The sequence below is a fragment of the Trematosphaeria pertusa genome (assembly GCF_010094035.1).
Source record: "Trematosphaeria pertusa strain CBS 122368 unplaced genomic scaffold BU26scaffold_15, whole genome shotgun sequence".
In the NCBI taxonomy this organism is placed as follows: domain Eukaryota; kingdom Fungi; phylum Ascomycota; class Dothideomycetes; order Pleosporales; family Trematosphaeriaceae; genus Trematosphaeria; species Trematosphaeria pertusa.
Genome location: NW_022987226.1, coordinates 896559 through 915232, shown reverse-complemented (window position 1 = coordinate 915232; position 18674 = coordinate 896559). Strand labels below are relative to the sequence as shown.

The 18674-nt window shown below is 54.6% G+C and overlaps 9 protein-coding genes across 9 annotated transcripts; 4 read left to right on the top strand and 5 right to left on the bottom strand.

Moving 5' to 3' along the window:
- Window position 1: 1 nt before the first annotated feature.
- BU26DRAFT_523007 (uncharacterized protein) lies at window positions 2-1791 on the bottom strand. The gene is made up of 3 exons (XM_033829932.1): window positions 1209-1791; window positions 801-1157; window positions 2-751 (listed from the first exon to the last, which is right to left on the bottom strand). The coding sequence occupies exons 1-3, from the start codon at window positions 1410-1412 to the stop codon at window positions 173-175; spliced, it is 1140 nt and encodes a 379-aa protein (XP_033679351.1). The 5' UTR covers window positions 1413-1791; the 3' UTR covers window positions 2-172.
- Window positions 1646-3159, top strand: BU26DRAFT_99083 (uncharacterized protein). Its single transcript, XM_033836575.1, has 2 exons — window positions 1646-1985; window positions 2036-3159. The coding sequence occupies exons 1-2, from the start codon at window positions 1860-1862 to the stop codon at window positions 3041-3043; spliced, it is 1134 nt and encodes a 377-aa protein (XP_033679350.1). The 5' UTR covers window positions 1646-1859; the 3' UTR covers window positions 3044-3159.
- BU26DRAFT_523005 (mitochondrial zinc maintenance protein 1, mitochondrial) lies at window positions 3050-3604 on the bottom strand. The gene is made up of 3 exons (XM_033829931.1): window positions 3514-3604; window positions 3280-3459; window positions 3050-3218 (listed from the first exon to the last, which is right to left on the bottom strand). The coding sequence occupies exons 1-3, from the start codon at window positions 3578-3580 to the stop codon at window positions 3121-3123; spliced, it is 345 nt and encodes a 114-aa protein (XP_033679349.1). The 5' UTR covers window positions 3581-3604; the 3' UTR covers window positions 3050-3120.
- Window positions 3605-3735: 131 nt separating this feature from the next.
- BU26DRAFT_608784 (uncharacterized protein) lies at window positions 3736-5295 on the top strand. Its single transcript, XM_033835880.1, has 3 exons — window positions 3736-3856; window positions 3911-4143; window positions 4198-5295. The coding sequence occupies exons 1-3, from the start codon at window positions 3833-3835 to the stop codon at window positions 5114-5116; spliced, it is 1176 nt and encodes a 391-aa protein (XP_033679348.1). The 5' UTR covers window positions 3736-3832; the 3' UTR covers window positions 5117-5295.
- Window positions 5296-5696: 401 nt separating this feature from the next.
- On the bottom strand, window positions 5697-7272 carry BU26DRAFT_523003 (HlyIII-domain-containing protein). Its single transcript, XM_033829930.1, has 2 exons — window positions 6271-7272; window positions 5697-6210 (listed from the first exon to the last, which is right to left on the bottom strand). Exons 1-2 carry the CDS (start codon window positions 6781-6783, stop codon window positions 5791-5793), a joined length of 933 nt encoding a protein of 310 aa, XP_033679347.1. The 5' UTR covers window positions 6784-7272; the 3' UTR covers window positions 5697-5790.
- Window positions 7273-7395: 123 nt separating this feature from the next.
- On the top strand, window positions 7396-8381 carry BU26DRAFT_435888 (uncharacterized protein; the record flags this gene model as incomplete). Its single annotated transcript, XM_033824152.1, has 2 exons — window positions 7396-7526; window positions 7580-8381. 2 exons carry the CDS (start codon window positions 7396-7398, stop codon window positions 8379-8381), a joined length of 933 nt encoding a protein of 310 aa, XP_033679346.1.
- A 170-nt stretch (window positions 8382-8551) lies between these two features.
- On the bottom strand, window positions 8552-10138 carry BU26DRAFT_554328 (Brix-domain-containing protein). Its single transcript, XM_033832260.1, has 2 exons — window positions 9882-10138; window positions 8552-9824 (listed from the first exon to the last, which is right to left on the bottom strand). Exons 1-2 carry the CDS (start codon window positions 10071-10073, stop codon window positions 8694-8696), a joined length of 1323 nt encoding a protein of 440 aa, XP_033679345.1. The 5' UTR covers window positions 10074-10138; the 3' UTR covers window positions 8552-8693.
- Window positions 10139-10296: 158 nt separating this feature from the next.
- BU26DRAFT_608780 (ATP-dependent rRNA helicase RRP3) lies at window positions 10297-12181 on the top strand (the record flags this gene model as incomplete). Its single annotated transcript, XM_033835879.1, has 4 exons — window positions 10297-10918; window positions 10977-11052; window positions 11106-11397; window positions 11528-12181. The coding sequence occupies 4 exons, from the start codon at window positions 10297-10299 to the stop codon at window positions 12098-12100; spliced, it is 1563 nt and encodes a 520-aa protein (XP_033679344.1). The 3' UTR covers window positions 12101-12181.
- Window positions 12182-15204: 3023 nt separating this feature from the next.
- On the bottom strand, window positions 15205-17388 carry BU26DRAFT_98978 (uncharacterized protein). The gene has a single exon (XM_033836574.1). The coding sequence runs from the start codon at window positions 17351-17353 to the stop codon at window positions 15536-15538; it is 1818 nt and encodes a 605-aa protein (XP_033679343.1). The 5' UTR covers window positions 17354-17388; the 3' UTR covers window positions 15205-15535.
- Between the last annotated feature and the right edge of the window lie 1286 nt (window positions 17389-18674).

The window sequence follows — 18674 nt, the reverse complement described above, 5'->3', positions numbered from 1 at the left end:
CCCCCCCTATATTACCTTGGTGTACTATGCATCCCCCAAAATTGTATGGTTAAACGAGTCCTTGCCGGGGACATGAGATCGCCAATGGAGGCGACCAAGAAGTGAAAATGAACTTGAGCGTCCACATTGGAACACTGAAAGAATGCCAAACGAAAGAACATGCCCATCCCGCCTATGCGTTCGCGGGTTTCCGGCCAACCATCAGGTACATCGGTGTGAACAGCTTCTGTTCGCCACCAGCCACCAGGCAGTCGGCGGCAAGCGCGAGACTGTCGGCCGTCTTCTGGGTTCCCTTCGGTGCAAGACCGATCATCTCCAACGCGCCAACAAATCTGTGGACAAAGCCCCTGCCAACCTTCGTCAACCGGAGGATGGTCGGAATGTCGCCAAGGGTGGTAATGTACTTCAGTTGACCAGAGAGCGGCCAGTACCATGGGTAAGGGTCGTCCCTGTCGGCCAAGTCCTCGTGGTGCTCCATTTCGAACCCAGCGGCCTTCATAGCCTTGAGAGCCACATCCACCTTCTCCATGTTCGAAATACCGTCACCGATCTCGATACCTAGGCGGATCTCCCGGTGTTGGGGGTTGTCGTTGTCGTAGTTGTCGGTCATGAGCCATTCGTAAACACCGAAGACACCACCGGGTTTGAGGACGCGGAAGATTTCGCTGTAGATGCCTTCAAGGGAGGGCGCGTGCACGGTAGCTTCAATCGCATACACAGCGTCGAACGAGTTGTCTGGGAACGACATTTGCTGGAGGACGTTAGTAATTACGGTATTCGCACGGAGGTCACGGACATACCATGAAGTCGCCCTTGGTAAACTTGAGCTTGTGGGAAAGACCCTCCTTCTCTGCATACCGCGTCGCACGCTCGATCTGGTAGTCGTTGTTGTTCAGTCCAATGACGTTTGCGCCAGAGAACTTGACAATCTCTCGGGCCGGTCCTCCAACACCGCAGCCCACGTCCAGCACACGCATGTTGTCGCGGAGGTTCATCATATGGGCGAGGTAGTGCTCGTGGCGGGCAATGGCTTGGTAGAAGGGCTCTCCAAATGCGAAACGGCAGAAATGGAAGCTCTGGCCCCAGCCGTACTCGTACAGGTCGGTCGCAAGATTGTAGTAGTGTCTTGTCAGAGTAGCATATTCGTCTCGGCGCGCCTAAAGCCATTAGTCTACGTTCGAGGGGAGGGTGTGCTATGGGTTGGGTACCTTTCGAGTCTCTTCGGTCTCTTCTGCAGCTTCCTTGTTGTCCCAGTGTTTGAAGTACTCGTCTACAGCCGCCTTTTGAGCGGCCTGATCCTTCTGGAATATAGCACTCAAGCCGCCCTTGACCTGAGCCGACTTTCCGTGCAGGGCCTTGTTAAAGGCCGCATCACGGGCATGGTCTTCCTTTTCGAGCGCCGCTGGAGACATGGTGGGATCTTGAAGTAACAATGGATGCGATACAGAAAGAACTACGCAGATTGAAGGTGGAGAGAGGAATCAATTGAAGAGGAGAGCGGCGCACGAGCGAAAAGCGACAGTCTTAAACAAAAGAGCGGTGCAGGATATTTAGAAAGCCAGGGTACCCCCCGATCAAATTGGCCGTACAGAGGCGCCCCTGATTGGCCGGTGGCGAACAACGCGCGGGCAGGGGCGACCGCTTGCGAGTTAATCCGCCACCCGAGCTGCCCGCCAAGCCGTTTGGCCGCTTCGTCATTTCACCCTTCGCTTTCTCGAGATTAACGTCTTCGCGACCGCCTCCAGGTGCAACACCGTCCCCACAGAAGCGTACTCTGTCCGTCCCGACTGGCTTTACCTCTTGCAACCTCCGCACATAGCGTACGATCCCAGCGACCCCCGCCCACCCTTCCTCCACCGATGCCTCCGCAAATCAAGCAAGACCTCAATAGGTCCGGCTGGGAAACGACAGACTTCCCGTCGGTCTGTGAGCGATGTCTGCCGGATAACCCATACGTGCAGATGCTAAAGGAGGACTATGGAGCTGTAAGTAGTTGTTCCGCCATCTCCACTCTTCAGTGGCTAACATTGCTTAGGAATGCAAGATCTGCACACGACCGTTCACGATATTTCGCTGGAAAGCCGATCGCACAGCTCGACAAAAGCGCACAAATATCTGTCTGACATGTGCGCGCCTAAAGAACTGTTGTCAGTGCTGTATGCTGGATCTTTCGTTCGGCCTACCCATCGTCGTGCGCGATGCGGCGCTGAAGATGGTGGCGCCGGGCCCGCAGAGCGACATAAATCGGCAATATTACGCTCAAGAGCACGAGAAAGAAATCGAGGAGGGTAGAGGAGCAGTGGAGGCTTACGACAAGACGGACGAAAAGGCACGAGAGCTGTTGAAGCGGTTAGCGCAGAGCGAACCCTACTACAAGAAGCAGCGGCGGCTAGAGGCTGAGGGTGGGGGTGAGGGAGCACAGAAAGCGCTTCCTGCGCCAGAAGGAGGAGGCGGAGGTAGCTCAGCTGGGCATGTGCCCGGCCCGATAAGAACGAAGGATACTCGGGGACCTATCGGTGGTAGAGGTGCAATGCGGGCAGGTCGAGGTGGACGCATGCCTGGGGCACAAGCAGCACCTAACCCAGAAGACTGGCTTCCCCCGAGGGACCCCAACATTGCCTCCCTTTTCGTCACCGGCGTCGAAGACGACTTGCCCGAACACGAGATCCGGACGCACTTCGCACAGTACGGTCAACTTCGATCGGTTGTCTGTTCACACCGCGCACATTGTGCGTACATCAACTATGTGAAGAGGAAAGACGCAGAAACCGCGGCGGAGACGTTGAAAGGCAAAGCGGTCATCAAAGGCTGCCCCATGAAGGTCACTTGGGGAAGGCCGAAGCAGCTGGACAGCCTCGATCAGAATGTGCGGATGATGTACGCGAAGGAGGGCAGGCAAGCGGCTGGAGGCGCAAAGCGAGCTGCTGCCGCGCAGGCTGCGATCGAAGCCGCTCCGGAGACGAACCTCGACAGTCTTGCCACCATCGCACCGCCACCGGGAGCGGACGACGAAGTCAATTATGCCAGTTTGGCTGGGAACTAAGCTCGTAAAATGGGTCTGGAATTGGCGTTTTGGCTTGCATGGCATGGGTATCACGGTTCATTTGGGGTGGCCAAAAGTCAGGATGAGCAGCATTTAGTGCCTGCTAATGTTTTCCCCTTCGATTTCTTGATATCCTCATTGTTTCCGCGCTCGGTGTACTCGTGTATCCGAAGCTCTAGCACGCTGTATTAGCAAATTATCATTAGGAGCGAGCGCATGCGTGCTTTACTACTCACTGTAATTGCCTTCCGCGTCCATGGCTTGTCCTTGCACCACATTCTCCTTCAGGAACTTTGCCACTTCTTCCGCGTGTGTAATTTGCTTTGACATCTCTTCGCTCCCGACAGCCAGATTTCGTCCGTTCTCGAAGTTCTTCCGGGCTTCGTGGCGGGCGGCGAGAAGCGTGCCCATGTCTCCTGGGTAGATGTGAGATTCCGCCCGAGCTGCGGCAACGTATGTAGAGCCGATACCTTGAAACGCGATGCGCGTTGAGCGCAACAGGTGTCTGTAAGTTTGAAGCGCCATCTCGCGGGACATTGGCCTCTCCAAGAGCAGTATCAGGGTGTTGTGTTGGACGGCGGGAAAAGTCGCAGCGATGGAAAGATGTTTCACAGGCAAGACAGGGATGTCGCGCTTTTCCCCGGCGGTGATCAGTCAGCTGCCGCAGCTTCCCATTTCAGGCTGTGACGTCGCAAGAATACGCAGTTTCCTTCCACACGAGAACATGCTTCTGTGGCCTTGACACAACTCCAGCACCCTCGACGGGCTGCAACCTTCCAACTTGCGACCATGGTGTCTCTGTGGCCCTTCAGGGTGAGTGGTTCACGGCCTGCAACCGCCTTGTATCCCAGCTAACGGTTATCGCAGTCCCAAGAGGATGCTGCCTCCTTCGAGAAAACGCTCTCTACTCTTACCGCGAAGCTCTCGAGGGCCGCTGCAAGAAATGACAATCTCCGACAGAGATCCCGACGCGTGCGCGTCATGTGGACGCTGTACGCCGGCTTCGCCTACATACTGGCTGCACTGCTTCTGACTCTGGTTACCGGATGGCGCAACTGGGGTGCAACCGAGATATCTGTTGTCGCCGGTGGACCCGTGCTGTAAGGACCACAGGCTAGAGGCCTAAATGCTAATCGGCGGCTAACCATCCGCAGGATATACATTGTCCGCACATCATTGACTACCTACTACGACTACCGCATCTCAAGCACCGAAGCCTACCTCAAGACGCTTACCAAGGAGCGAGACGCAACTATCGAGAGACTGAAGGAAGCTACCAAATACAACTCCACACAACAACTCCTCGAGAAGTATAGCACTCCTCCGAAGCCGAAAGGGTCGGAGCCTCCGTCTTCACGCCGGAAGTCTCAAGGCCCTCAGAAACCCGCCCAACCTCAAGGACAAGGACAGCGCACAGGTATTGCTCCTCCAGCAACAGCAAACATTCCGCGACCGGCGAACCAGCGACCTATCACTCCTCAGCGGCCAGCCTCGGCTGATTCTCCCCAAGGTCCTTTCCAACCCCCGGGCCTGCCTCCACCAGACGCTCCGGCAGCCGAATTTGCGCCTAATGCATTCACACCCGCGGAACTTACAAGGCAATACTCGTCCTCTGCTGCAGCAACATATACGCAATCCCACTGGTACGACCGGATCCTTGACGCTCTTCTCGGAGAAGATGAGACCCAGCCGAAGAATCGCCTAGCTTTGATCTGTAATGAATGCAGACTCGTTAATGGACAAGCTCCTCCAGGGACCCGGGCCCTTGAAGATGTCGGTTGGTGGAGGTGCAGCGGCTGTGGTGCGTGGAATGGCAAAGAGAAGGTCCAGGAGGATGCAGTGGCCGACCTCGTGAAAGGCTGGGAAACAGAGAGAAAATCCAAGGCTAAAGATCTTGGTGGCAGTACCGATGGCGGGGTCGATTCCGACAATCGAGAGACTGAAGATGATGCCGGGTTGGTGGCTGGGACGGATGAGGGTTCTGGGGTGGATGTGGCGGAGGAGTCCGTGGATGAGACACCGCCACCATCGAAATCTACGAGAAGCAAGACCAAGGGTAAGGGGAAGAAATAGGGCATAGAAATGCCTTGCGATTATCGGTTTCATCTCGAACCACCGTCGGTGTAAGGACGTCGGAATCAAGGACAGCTCAAGGCCTCGAAAGCCTTCGAAGTCCACTGTGTCCAAGTGAACTCATCATTAATTCTTAAGTTAGCATGTAGCAATGCTCGAATATCGATCAATATCCTTGCAATCTTTTTGGAGTAAAATCAGCTGTTCGTGGGGACAATGACGTACCAAAGCTGCATCATGTAAACGAGCCTGGAGAGCTCCAAGTCATGATGATGCACCGAAAGGCGGACCGGTTGAGGAGCAGCAAAGACCACCACAATCAGCCGTAATATACTCTTTCATCTCGGACCTGTACGCTAGCTCACTTACCACCACCTATCATGGGACAGTATGAGCGCACAACTATGGCTTTGTCTTGCTGCGGAATGTGCGAGGCTGAGAAGATTGGCAACCTCGGATGGCGGAAAATCACCCTTGAATCCTGACTGCACGTAAACAGATCGGCTGTCAATCGGTATGCGGATCATCGACACTGAAAATGAATCTGCACATGGGGGCCAGCAATGCATCAAACCCAGACGACCACCACGTTGAGTCAGGAGGGCCCCGGAGAGCCGACGAAAGAACGTGGTACAGAGTTGGAGTCTATGGATCGATATACAGAGGAGCTCAAATCACCGCCACACGTTATGCAGAAATGTAAACTGCACCAGGCCATCCCTCTGACTATGCTCGTAGTCAAAGGCCTTGATCAGGCCCACGAGATGCGTCGCCGCCGCTAGTACCACCAGAACATGGAAGATCTGGTGCGAGGAGCCCCAGATGTCGAACTTTCCTGGCTTGACGCGCTCGGGGAAGCGTGCTGCGTAGAAGCCTGCTCCGAGGATGTATAGGAAACCCTGGGAAACAACCCAGTCCAGTCCGATGGACTTGCGGCACTGCTCGCGCCCGTATAGCCTGACGGCGTGGAAGACGGGGAACACGGCTGACAGACCCATGAGCACGAACATGAGCGCGCGGAAAGGTCGGAGGGCCGGAGTCCGGAATTTGTGGTGGACTGACATAATCGACGTGGCCGCAGCGAGCGTAGTAATCTAACTGCCATCAGCAACTGCATATTAACTGCAGAGTAGAAGAGTGGGTGGGAGGCGTACCATGGTCGCATACGTCTTCATAAGCTGCGGCTCGCTCTGGAATCCATAGTACAGAATCGGAATGAAGCTGCCCCAAATCAAAAACACAATGCCCAGATAATCCAACTTATTCCCCCAGATAGCCACTTGCTCCGAATGATTGCTTATCAAATGATAAGTTGCGCTCATCCCCAGGCACGCCACGGCGCCGAGGAAGTAACAGCTGAAAACGAGCACATCTTCGCGCGTGGCGGACTCATAGCGGGATCCGAGAACGGAGTAGATGATGAAGGAGGAGAGGAGGGCGACGACGGCGCCTATCAAGTGCGTGTAGATGTTTACGGTTTCGTTGTGGAGGTGGCCGAGGGAGAGGAAAGAGCGGTGGTAGGAGTTGGATGCGGGTCGGTAGCCGGAGGTAATGAAGTGGTTGTCACGTTGCCAGGAGGGGAGTTCGTGCCAGAGGACAGTGAGCTTTCTCTCGACTTCCTTTTCGCCTTCGGAGAGGCGGCGGGCGGCTTTCTTGGCGTATTCCATTTCGATGGGCGGGAGTGACTTGAGCTCGACAGTTATTCGGAGGAAAGAGAGAGGGGCGGTTGTGTTTATGCGCGTCTTAGGGATAACGAGATGTGTGTTGGTGGGAGACTCTAAGTTGTTGAAAACGTCGGACGTGGAAGAGTTGACGACGGACTTCGTTGATAAACCGAATACTTCACGCTAGGCCATATCGGCGACGGCCTCGAGTAGATAGGGAAGGAGCAGTATGAGAAGTTCCTCAGTCAGATCACTGACCTGAACCCGAGTCCACGCGTATGCTGGAAGCCTAGGTAACAAGTGGGCACGGCGGGGACTGTTGAGGACGTCGTGCATCAAGGTCGGACGTTACCCCTCTATCGCCGAACCATCGCCGCGCATCCCACCTTCCTCCCATTCATGACGACCATCGCTCCTTCCTTACGAACAACGCACAGGCACCGCACGTGCCGCAATTGACTCTTAAGTGCCTTCTGCCTGCCTTTGACTCCACTCCACCCTGTCTCCTCTCTCCTAGGAACTCGACACCGCGAATATTCTTTGCAATCGCGCGCGCACAGTCGAATCATCCCCGTCCGCCAACTAACTCTCCCAACTAACCATAGCTCAAGCAAGATGATGAAAGCCGACCAGACACGTCCCAGCAGCCGGCGCGGTGCGTCAGGTGCGTTCCGTTTCGACAGGCTCAAACCCGCACCCCAGGATAGTCTGGAGATGTACGGTCTGCCATCCAAGGGAGAGATGAAGTACATTCACCCTTTACCCCAGTATAGCTCACCACTCACCATAACTATCGCAGGTTGAACGACTTCCGCACCCAGGAGTGGTACTTCCACAAGATCCTCGAGCGCTACATGCGCCTCTGCGCTATCAATGAGAAGCAGCTTGGTGAGCTCTTCGCCTCCACCTCCATCAACCACACTTCGCACCAAGACCTCGTTGGCCGGGGTCTCTCTGCGCTCCTTCCCGATCATGCTCGTGTCACCGAGACGTCCTTCAGCAGCCCGCCGATAGCTGAGCTGGCGACTGTGCTGCATGCGCTGCGCAAGCTGCGCGAGGCCATTACTGCTACCGCTCGCAAGGATGCGTTCGCTCGCCACGCTTACTTCTTCGCTGTACGTGCTGCGGTTCTCTGCAAGGACTGGGAATCGTATGCCCCAGCGCTGACCTCGCTGCTTACGGTTATTAACCGCCAGTCGCCACTCAGTCAGTCGGATCTGAAGGAGTACGTTGGCTTACTGATCCTGGACCAAGCGTGCCGTCAAGGCGACATTGCGTTGGCGCACGAGACGCGGCTGCAGTACGGGTACAAGGATAGGCGAGTGGAGCTGGTGCTGAAGGCGCTGGTGTCGGACAACTGGGTCACGTTCTGGAAGATGAAGAAGGCGGTGGACGGCTATCAGCGGAGCATTATGGAGTTCGCTGAGCAGGAAATGAGGGAGCATGCGCTTAAGTGTCTGGGACGCAGCTACATGAGTACGGATAGGAAGTATGTGGAGCGATGTGCGGATAGGCATTGGGCAGATCTGGTTCAAGATGGTGTCGGCTGGGAGTTGACTGAGATGGACAAGGTGTTGATCAGGAAGCCAAAAGCTAAGTGAGGGATTCGACGAAGCGATACATGGTAAGTCGATTATGGGCCCATAGTGTTGGATAACACTGGGCTACTTATGGGAAATGCCGATTCCGTGGTCACGTAAGTCTACTCACTGCACTGTCTCGGCATAGATTGACATTGTGTAGGTCCGCCTGGAGTCCTTCAGCACCCGATCAGTTATCGGCGCAATGCAGATAGGAGGCGCCACAAGCAGATGAAAGCTCTGCGCGGGAGTATATTGGGACGAGGTGGGTGGATTACTGACTGGGTATCACGGCGCCGGACTGCCTTCGCGGCCTTATGCTAAGCTTCAAGTTCATTCGTCATCACTTTCTTCATCTTCCATCTCTTCGTCGTGATCTCCGTCTTCATCATGCCACATATCGTCCTCCATATCGTAGTCCTCCAAATCTTCATCCTCGTCATCCTCACCATCTTCGCCTTTTTCCGCTCTCTCCTTCCGCTTCCTCTCGATATTCTCCTTTTGTATCCTCCTCCGCTCTTCCTTCTCCTTCTTACGCCGCTCCCATACCTCGTCCATTTCCTTGACCTCCTCTTTGCTCTTAGTGATGAAGTCGTGCCACATGACTTTGCCGTCACAGATTTCCTCCTCCACCTTCGTGAGCCTGAGCTTCATCCGCGGGCCTAGCTCAACAAGTTTTACGGCGCGCTTCTCGACTTTTGGGCGACCGGTGCGAGGCTTTCCGGCGTCTTCGCCTGCCTTTGCCTTTTCCCTTTCTCGCTTTGACATGACTTTTCGTGTCATAGATGCTGCTACTTCGACTTCGGCGTCCGTGTCGATTTCGGTCTCGCTAGCGGATGTATAGCCCGCTGCTGAGGGGTCAAGCATGTAGTCTGCCACGTCCTCCAATGCCCCGAGGTTCGGCAATCCGGGCTTCTTCTTCTCCCGGCTCCCGATGAGCTTCTCCGCCGCATATAGTCTTCGTATCGGTCTTGGAAGACCAGTAATCTTCGTTGTGATAGCATAGTGTCGCAGACTAATCGTACAGGTTCCGTTATCGCCCTCGGACGGTGGTTCTCGGTTTAGCAAGAGCACTCGTTTGATTGTATGCAACGGTGTCGTATGCGGCTGTATCGGGGGGAAGAGGCACTGGAACATGTCTGTGACGAGCTTCTCGAGATGCTTGGGTGGTGCCTTGTCTCCCATTTTGGTTCTCTCGGTTTCTGTGGTGCTGAAGTTGTTCATGACTAGAAGCGGGGCTACACTGTAGTCGTGGGCTCCGGCTCGAGGGTGTTTCATGCTCTTCATGATGTCTTTTGCTAGCGAGTAAGTCTCGACTCGGAATGTGAGGGTGGGACCATGAGGGGTTTTTGCGAGACGGAGGTTCGTGTTGCCGGATTTTGAGCGCGAGAAAAGGAGTAAATGGCTGACTCCCAAGGGTCCCGCCATTGTAGTGTAGTCGCGGAGCTTGTTTGCACGCCGTTCCTAGACACTAAGTTAGAGACTTGTGCAGGATCAATTGATGAATCTGTGGTAGCTTACCTTCAACCTCACTGCAGTATCTGGCTGCATGACCTGCCGCATATCGACCACAAGTTGAGAGACACTGCTGCCCACTTCTCCAGCCCCCATCCTGATCACCATGCTCTTGGGCTGTCCTTCCTTTGGTTTCTTCGACGCCTCCTTGTCCATTTTCGATTGCTTCTTGCGCGCTGCGCCCCTGCCCCGTGCCATATTTGCGGTGCTTCTTTAGACACTTGGAATTGTGTGGTCTTGGTTGGAGAACGCGGGGTGGGCATTGAATCGTGAAAGCACGGCTCCAAAATTTCTCTGCAACTCGAACTCTTGGCGATCTTATCATAAGTCCGCGCGCTAAATTTAACTCCGCCATCAATTTTCTCAACGGAGGCCTTCGCTACCAAGATACCACTGCAAACTTCCTTCCACACACAACAATATGCCTGCGATCAAGAAAAGGAAGCTGAGCGGGCCTTTTTCGCTGCCAGGCACTTCAGCACCGAGAATGAAGTCGTCAAAACAAACCCCGCCCGCCTCGAAACCGATCCGCAAGCCTGCCCCACCGCCTCCGGAACCCGAACAGAGCGAAGACGAAGACGAAGAATTTGATGGATTTGATGAGAGAGAAGCTGAAACTGATGACAATGAGGTTGGAGAAGTTTCCGATGACACAAACGAAAGCGGGGGAGGTGCCGCTCCCAGTGCAAATACGGGAGACGGTTCCAAGAAGACATTCGCCGACTTAGGCGTACGAGACGAGCTATGCGAAGCCTGCGAGAACCTCAAGTTCACACATCCGACACCGATCCAAGAGCAAGCGATCCCGCTCGCACTACAAGAGCGCGATGTTATCGGACTCGCGGAGACCGGGTCTGGAAAGACAGCCGCATTCGTCCTACCTATTCTACAAGCTTTGATGGAAAATCCACAGCCCCTGTTCGGCCTTGTCCTATCGCCTACACGAGAACTGGCATACCAGATCGCACAGCAAGTGGAGGCTCTGGGATCCATCATAAACGTGAAGTGCGCCACATTAGTCGGCGGGATGGATATGGTCCCTCGTAAGTCCCTGTCGCAGTACTGAACACTGAATATCTGCTAATAGTCCTACTTGAATAGAGGCAATTGCGTTGAGCAAACGACCCCACATCATCGTTGCAACTCCAGGGCGTCTGATGGACCATCTGGAGAACACGTACGTATGCCTAGCACTATCGCGATCAACGTCCTTGCTGATAATCATAACAGAAAAGGATTCTCCCTCAAGCGCCTAAAGTACCTCGTCATGGACGAAGCTGACCGCCTGCTCGACCTTGATTTCGGACCTATACTTGACAAGATCCTAAAAGTGTTGCCGCGAGAGGGTCGCCATACATATCTCTTTTCGGCCACTATGTCCACCAAGGTAGAAAGTTTACAAAGAGCGGCGCTCCAGAACCCTGTGAGGGTTAGCATATCGTCGTCTTCCCATCAAGTCGTCTCTACGCTTGTGCAGCGATACGTTTTCCTGCCTCACAAGTACAAGGATCTTTATCTTATTGTAAGTACAGAGTGCAAACTCCATGTTCTTTACCAGAGAGCCTTGAAGCAGTAACTACCTGCACTGCAGCGTACCAAGTTGGCACAGCACGCTTTGGAGAGCTTCGCTAACATTATATCCCCAACTTTAGCATCTCCTGAATGATACCATTGGCCACCCTACCATCATATTTACCAGGACTGTCAATGAGACTCAACGCATAGCAATCCTGCTCCGCACTTTAGGATTTGGAGCGATCCCATTGCACGGCCAGCTTGCTCAGTCCGCAAGGCTCGGGGCACTCAACAAGTTCAAGAGCAAGAGTCGTGATATCTTAGTAGCGACCGACGTTGCAGCTCGTGGATTAGATATCCCCTCAGTCGATTTTGTCATCAATATGGATCTCCCGCCTGACAGCAAGACGTACGTCCACAGAGTTGGCCGTACTGCAAGGGCGGGTAAGAGCGGACGAGCTATCTCCTTCGTTACCCAATACGATATCGAAATCTGGCTGCGGATCGAGAACGCACTAGGCACGCAGATCGAGGAGCAGAGTATCCCCAAGGATGAGGCCATGGTGTTGCTAGAGAGGGTGAGTGAGGCTCAACGGGTCGCTGTGCAGGAGATGAAGGAAATTCATGAGCAGCGAGGCAAAAGGGGCGGCTTCGGCAAAGGGAGGAAAGGGAAGAGGGGACGTGATGATATGGACAGAGAGGACGGCTGAACGAGGAGACAAAGGTGATGTCTAGACAGGGTTTCGCAGAGGCGTTTAGATAGCAAGTGTCCGAAATTATGATATTCCAACCTACTAAAGCGCAAAAGTCCTACATTGTTGACGTTTCAAAAGGTCTCACTGGATGAACAGAATGTGTATGTGGAGAGCGAAGATATGGACGGTCGACTCATTAAGCTCTTGATTATGGGGTATATCCGCCGGACTGCAAAACCAAGCATCGTCCAGGTCCGTATACCGCGGCACACATACTGTCCATTAAGTTTTCTGACTCCGATTCTGTAAAACAAGGCCTGGAGGTCCCCAACAGGTAAAGAGGAGACTAACCCGGCCTGCAAACGGCTTTCCCCGTCATGTCGGAGATCTAGGAGAGCAGTAAAGAGGCTCCTTGGGTGATGATAGGCGGCATCACTCACTTTCTTGGGCCTCCATTTGGCGGCCTAGCACTCGGCAACTATACGCGCCGTCACTAGCTCTCTGGAGTTCTTCCGCGGGCCCCACAGAATCTCCGTGAAAGCGGCGAAAGCAGCATTTTCGAGATTTCGGACAACAGACAAGGCCAACATCGATACTCTTCGTCATATGTTGGAGGTGCTTTCTCCGCACCCAGCCCCATACCATGTTTTAGAGAACGGCAGCGGGGCCCCTCCATGTGGAGCCTTGTCATTACTTTTTAGAGGATTGATGAGATTCGGGTAAGCTGTAAGAGGTGGAAGAAAAGGAAGAGAAGTTTATACATGCGGAGGCCGCGTGCTGTGTTGAGCGCCGGAGCATGAAGTACCCCCAGATGGTGCTTTGAGAGGCAGGGTGTGGTTGGCGTTTTCGCTCTTGTTTCGTTCTCTTATATGCTTCAACCGGCTCTCTCTTCGGGTCTCCTTCGTCGGGCAAGAGTTCATATGCCCCACTTGCGAAATCCGCCAGATCCATGTATGGGCTCCTCACTCCTTTCTGATCTGGTTGTCTATTCCAAGATAGCCGCGTTCGGCACATTGAGGACGGCTTCGGAAACAACAAATACAGCTTCTTCATTTGGTATTTTTGTCTCGAGCCAGGAAGCACCGAGGAACCCTCCACATCCGCGTAAACTGAAGCCTTTTTTGATGGCCAGATAGAGACGCGTAAAGAAGTGAAGAGCTTGGAAGCAAGGAGGTTTATATATACAAGCTTAGGCTTGACTCTCGTGCAAAAGAGAAGAGCAGCATACGTGCTGCTGCTGGAGAATCTAAGGAGAATGGTATGTTTCTTCCGAAGCAGTATAGCCATTGATTTCTGACCCGTCCCAGATCCAAGTTCCACTTTCGCAGGTTTCAGCGCCGAGGACTGGCGTTGAAAGACATGGCGTGCCAGTTTAGTGTTTTATCCTCCGTTTTGCCCATCACGGATCTCGCCCTATGTTTTTGCTCTCGCCGTTCAACACGCGCTCTGCGATTTGAGAACCTTCAGGGCATCTTCACATGACATGAAGTCGCTCGGTTTTGGTGAAGAGGAAGCGTCCACAAGACATCACTTGCATTGTCATGCGTTTGAAACCAGCCATCACAAGCCTTTCGCTCAGCTTTTAGTCCCGATTACGACATAAGTTGCAGTGAGGAAGAAACTAGAGGGAAGAACGAGCACTTATTCGCCCATGTCTCGAACGGCTCGGCCGAGAAGCTTGTGATGGTTTGAAACCAGAGACATATGCGACAGGCAGTCGCAGCTCGCGATTTCCATCGCTCACCATGGTCATGGCTCCTACGTGGAAGTGCGGACGACAGAACATTAGCACGTTGATGATGTCGTTTTCGCCTCCAAAGAGAGAACCACATGTGCTAGGAGTATTCGGTATTCCGGGCCACGGGCAAAGGCTCACGTATACACCACGTCCCTGTCTTTTTAGAGTGAACTTAAGTATTCATAGCGGGAAGGAGACGTGTTTGCCGAGCAAGAGCAGACTCAGACGCATGAGAGCTCTGATACAGACATCGTGCGTCGGTCCCTTGGAGGAGGGAGGATGGTGCCTTTGGACAACATCAAATGTTCCCAATGTCTTTTGTCCAGGAAGAATCGCGGCCAGTTGCCGACATAACGCATCCGGAGGAGGGGGCCAGAGCTCGTCATAAACGTCTTGTAAGGATCGTTGTGGACCAGACTGCGCCGCATAGGAACGCATGTGTTTGGCGGCCCCGCTCTTTTGGGAGCGCACGCAGAGGACGGAACATTACTGGCTGCTTTCCGCCTTTTTAGACTTGTGGTGACCGGGCAGAGGAAAGTGCGCCATCTTCTCTGATGAGTAGGTTTTAGTCTCTAGACTTTTATTTGAATAATGAGCGTGGAAGAAAAGATAGTAAGATTCAAACGTTCTGTTTATATACCCTTCCTTCGTCCGATCTGGCAACGAGTGCTAACTTTCAAGTTATGGCACTGGTGTTGATCATCACCATCCTTACCAACCGCGCTTCGTACTTCCTCATAGATCCACGAGGCAGGATTCTTCTTCAGGGAAAAGACCCCTTTGGACTCACGATAGTAGTAGGGGCCACCGCGCGTCGTAGTTACGCCGCGATTCCGATCACAGAACGTATTCGTGAAAGCAAACTGCAGGCCGACTGCGGAACGCTCCCTTATATTTTCCCATTCGCTAGCACAATAGCTTTCCACGACAACACTCGCCCACTCATCTATACTCCTCCCATACGCGCGACCCCCTGAAGAGAAACTCCTGGAAACCATCCAGAAGCTGAGGAATAAAGCGTTGTTCATCGAGACGGGGATGAAGCACATTGAGCGGTTTATGAAGAATGTGCGGAGGAATTGGATGGAGACTGCACGGGGGAAGACTTGATCAAGGAAGTGTGTGAGAAGTACGGTGTGCGTGAGGAGACGGGGTTGAAGGGGTAGGCGGTTTGTAAGGAGGCGTATGGGGAGTTTGTGGAGCGGTATCGCGGGGACGGTGGGGATGCGGGTGAGGAGCGAGAGGATGGAAGGTGGGGAGTGGGGAGAAGTACTTTAGTGCGCAGAATTTAGCAACCTTACGGCTTGGAACTTGGAAAGCGCTGAGGAAGATACTGGGTGTAGTTTGGGGTTGAAGGGTAAGCATGGGCTTGAGAGAGAGAGGATGCAAAGAGAAGTCAGGTTGCGAACTGTTCAGGGCTTGCTGGAGTGCACACGGATTGGATATTATGGCTAAGAAGCAGAAAACGCCTACAAATGCTACGCCGAGACCATATGCAAGATAGACACCGGTAAAATGCTGGAAAAGACGACTTGAAATGGAAGAAAAAGAATAATGCTAAACCCGCTGATCCAGCAGCCTTACAGTAGCAGTCGCAATGAGAGAGAGCGCCTAATAATGCATATGCCCTTCCGTATTTTGACCAGCGAGCGCATAAGCTCGAACATTACCCAATATTCCTTGTGTTTTCGTGTGGGGTGGGCAAAGGCGATCTACACCTGCCCCTTCCTCTTCCCCCTCACGCACTCCCTCTTGCTCAGCGGCTCATCCGGCATAACCCACCCCCGCACCCTCTTCGCCTCCCTCTTCTCGCTCATCTGCGGCTTCGGAATCCAGGCATCCTTCTCCAAGAACGTCTGCCTGGTAAGCGCCGCGGGGCCGCCGACTTCCATGCGCCAGGTGCCCATGCCCTCGAACGGGTTCTCCTTGGCGAGCATGTGCAGGTACCACAGTGCGATGCCGGCGGTCATCTGGATCTCGCCGGTCTCGGGGTGCGGACCGTGGGCCGAGAGACGGATGGGCTGGGAGGTTTCGAGGTAGCCGAAGATAGGGGTGCCGCTCTTTGCGTTCACGGTTGTGGGGTCTACGGTCGAGGCGTCCGAGGGCCCGCCGCAGCGCACGCAGAGGAGCTCGATTTCCGTGATGATGAAGCCGTAGCGGCAGCCGTGCTCGCGCATCACGCGGTGCAGGTGCGCGAGGCCTTGCAGGTACAAGACCTGCTTTGGCGGAGACTCGCCGCGCATGCCCGTGTTCCACTGGTCGTAGCACTTGACGAGACCAACGACGCGGCCACGGCTGTCGCCGAAGATGGTCTTCTCGTAGTCGGAAGGGTAGTTGGAAACGTACTCGGGCTGGGGACGGGCGCCGGGGATGGCCTTGCACGTGCGCATCATCATATGCGTGTTTCCCTGGGCGACTTTGAGCGCGGCATTGACCTTGGTGGCGTAGTAGTTTGAGCAGATGTCGTGAAGGGCGGTCTCGGTTTCGGGCTGGAGATTCTGGCGCGTGGGCTCAGGCAGGTAGGAGGAGGAGACGGGGACTTCGAGGAGGGGGAGCACCGAGGGGATGGCAGTGATGGTGGAGATGTTGAAGTCGGTCCAGCTGCGCAAGTTGCGAATGTCCCACCAGAAGTGCGTGTGGATGCCTCGTGGTGCGCTGGTGAGGCGGCGGACGAGAGCAGGGGAAGGATTGGGTGCGGTGAGGTAGTCGAGGAGGGAGGAGGTGGGGACGGCTTCGAAGTTGTCGAAGCTGACGTCTGTCGCGAAGGGGTATTGGACAGCTTGGACGGCTTGGACGGCTTGGACGGCTGGGGCTGGGTCGAATTCAGTGAAGTTGAAGTCGTTGGTGGTAGTTGTGGTATACGAGACGTCTTGGACACCAGGAAAGGTGGAGGCAGGGAGGGAAGTCACAGGGTTCAAGGTGGTCTGAGGTGCGCTTGAAGATGTGACGTAGGAGGGGAGGTTGCGGTAGGTAGGGAAGCCATAGCGGCTAATGACAGACTCGTCGACGCTTCCAGCTGAGCCAGCCCTCTGGTGTCGCGACAAGCCCGAAGCAGAGTGCGAGCGGCCATGTGTGGCAAGAGAAGCCCGTCGGGATTCGGGTTGTGTGAAGGTGATGGGAGAATTAAGGGTAGAGGTAAGGCCGAGGTCGTATGAGGACGTCGAAACGGGAGAGGTGAGAGCGCTGTTGTGCGCATTATGGTGGTTGAAAGGACTTGAGCCCCGACGGATCATGGAGCTAGGTCGGGAGTAGGGGCTGTAGGAGGAGGCATAGCCCAAACTAGAGGTCGACGTCGTCCTGCGATGTCTGACTGGGCCACCAGTAGGTTCGGCGATCTGATCTTGTGTGCGGACCTTGGGAAGGAGGAGTGGTCCATGTTGTCTGATAGGCGACCGAGGTGGAGTAGTGTGGGCGGTGTTGACGGAATCGGACGGCGATGAGTCGTGAGAGTAGAAGGTACCGTCCGAACCAACACTGCCCGGAATGTAGTTGAAGGGGGCGGATGGTGGCGTCGTTTGGCGGTGGAACATTGTGGAAAGAGGCTTGCTGCCAGACTACTTGGTGTGAGGCTCAATCGAGAGACGAAGAACGATATCCAATGACTTACGCGTAGAAAGTGGGCGACAGGAACGAAGGGCGATTATGAAATACCGATTAGCCTGGAGACCAGCTCCGTTGGGGTCTAAAGACAAATGCAACGGAACAAAGGAAAAGGCGTAGGTGCTCGAAGGCGGTGCAATGCAGAGGTGATGAATGCTGGACTGAAGCGTAGTTGTGCGGCGAAGCAATGGTACTTATCCTCCGGCGCATGAAGTCCCTAGAACCAGTGGCTCACGACGCGCGACCTGATCGTAGTTTAGCGTCTAAAACACTCTGAAACACGATTCATCGGTCCAAAAACCAGGCCTGAATCGCTTTCGCGGCAGTATCACAACAGATCGTTCTACTGCTCCGTCAAGCTTCAAGAAGCGCTGAAACACAGCGGGCTGGTGGGCGAGTACCTGCCCGCAGAACGTGTCTAAACAGCACTACTGCTATTTCTGATGCGGCGCGGCCTTGATCCGGCATGGTGGAAAGGTAGTATTGATTCTGAGTGGCTGAGGCGGGCGAGGTTGCAGAGAAGCTATACAGAAGAGGAAGCGAGGGCGATGCGCTGCATAGAGAGGCGGCTGGCTAAGACGTTGGCTAAGGTGAAACCGGGATTAGTGGTCCGGTACTGCCATGCTGTAGAACCTTGAACGATGGTTATACGCTGTAGCGGGCGGCAGTTTGGGAGCTGCAGCGCGAAGGCTTCTGTGGACGAATGGGGCGGGTGTCGGGTTAGCGCCAGCCTTGAGTCCGGAGGATTCCCGCAGTTGTGGGGCCAGGTGCGAGCTGGGATGCAGCCCGTTAAGAGTCATAGCCTCATGAGGCACGGCGATTGGGCCACGACACCCCAAAGTTTCGTTTCTCACGGCCGACGTGCATATCGCAGACAGACCGACAGTGTGAGTCACAGAGGGCGAGCACGCAGTTCACGACTATAACACGCTCGAGAAATCGCTCAGCAGACAGCGCGTTGAAGACGCGTTGCGCTCCTCGCTTTTCGGGGTCTCAGGCGCCGCCCACTTCTCGCCCGGCCGTACGCGCTCTGCCAGCGCTCGCCCTTCGGGTGCTGAGGGCCTTCAGGAGCAGCAATGGCGTGGTCGGGACCGACCGAACGTCAGTTTGCGCTCTGGGGTCGTCATCCGTCTTGCGCTCCTCCGATCGAGCGCCGTTTTCGACCCGCGATTGGCTGCCTGCCATATGCCAACGAAGCGCCGGCGCTGTCCAAACGTTGCACCGGGAAACGCTCTCGTGGAGAATCGTAGG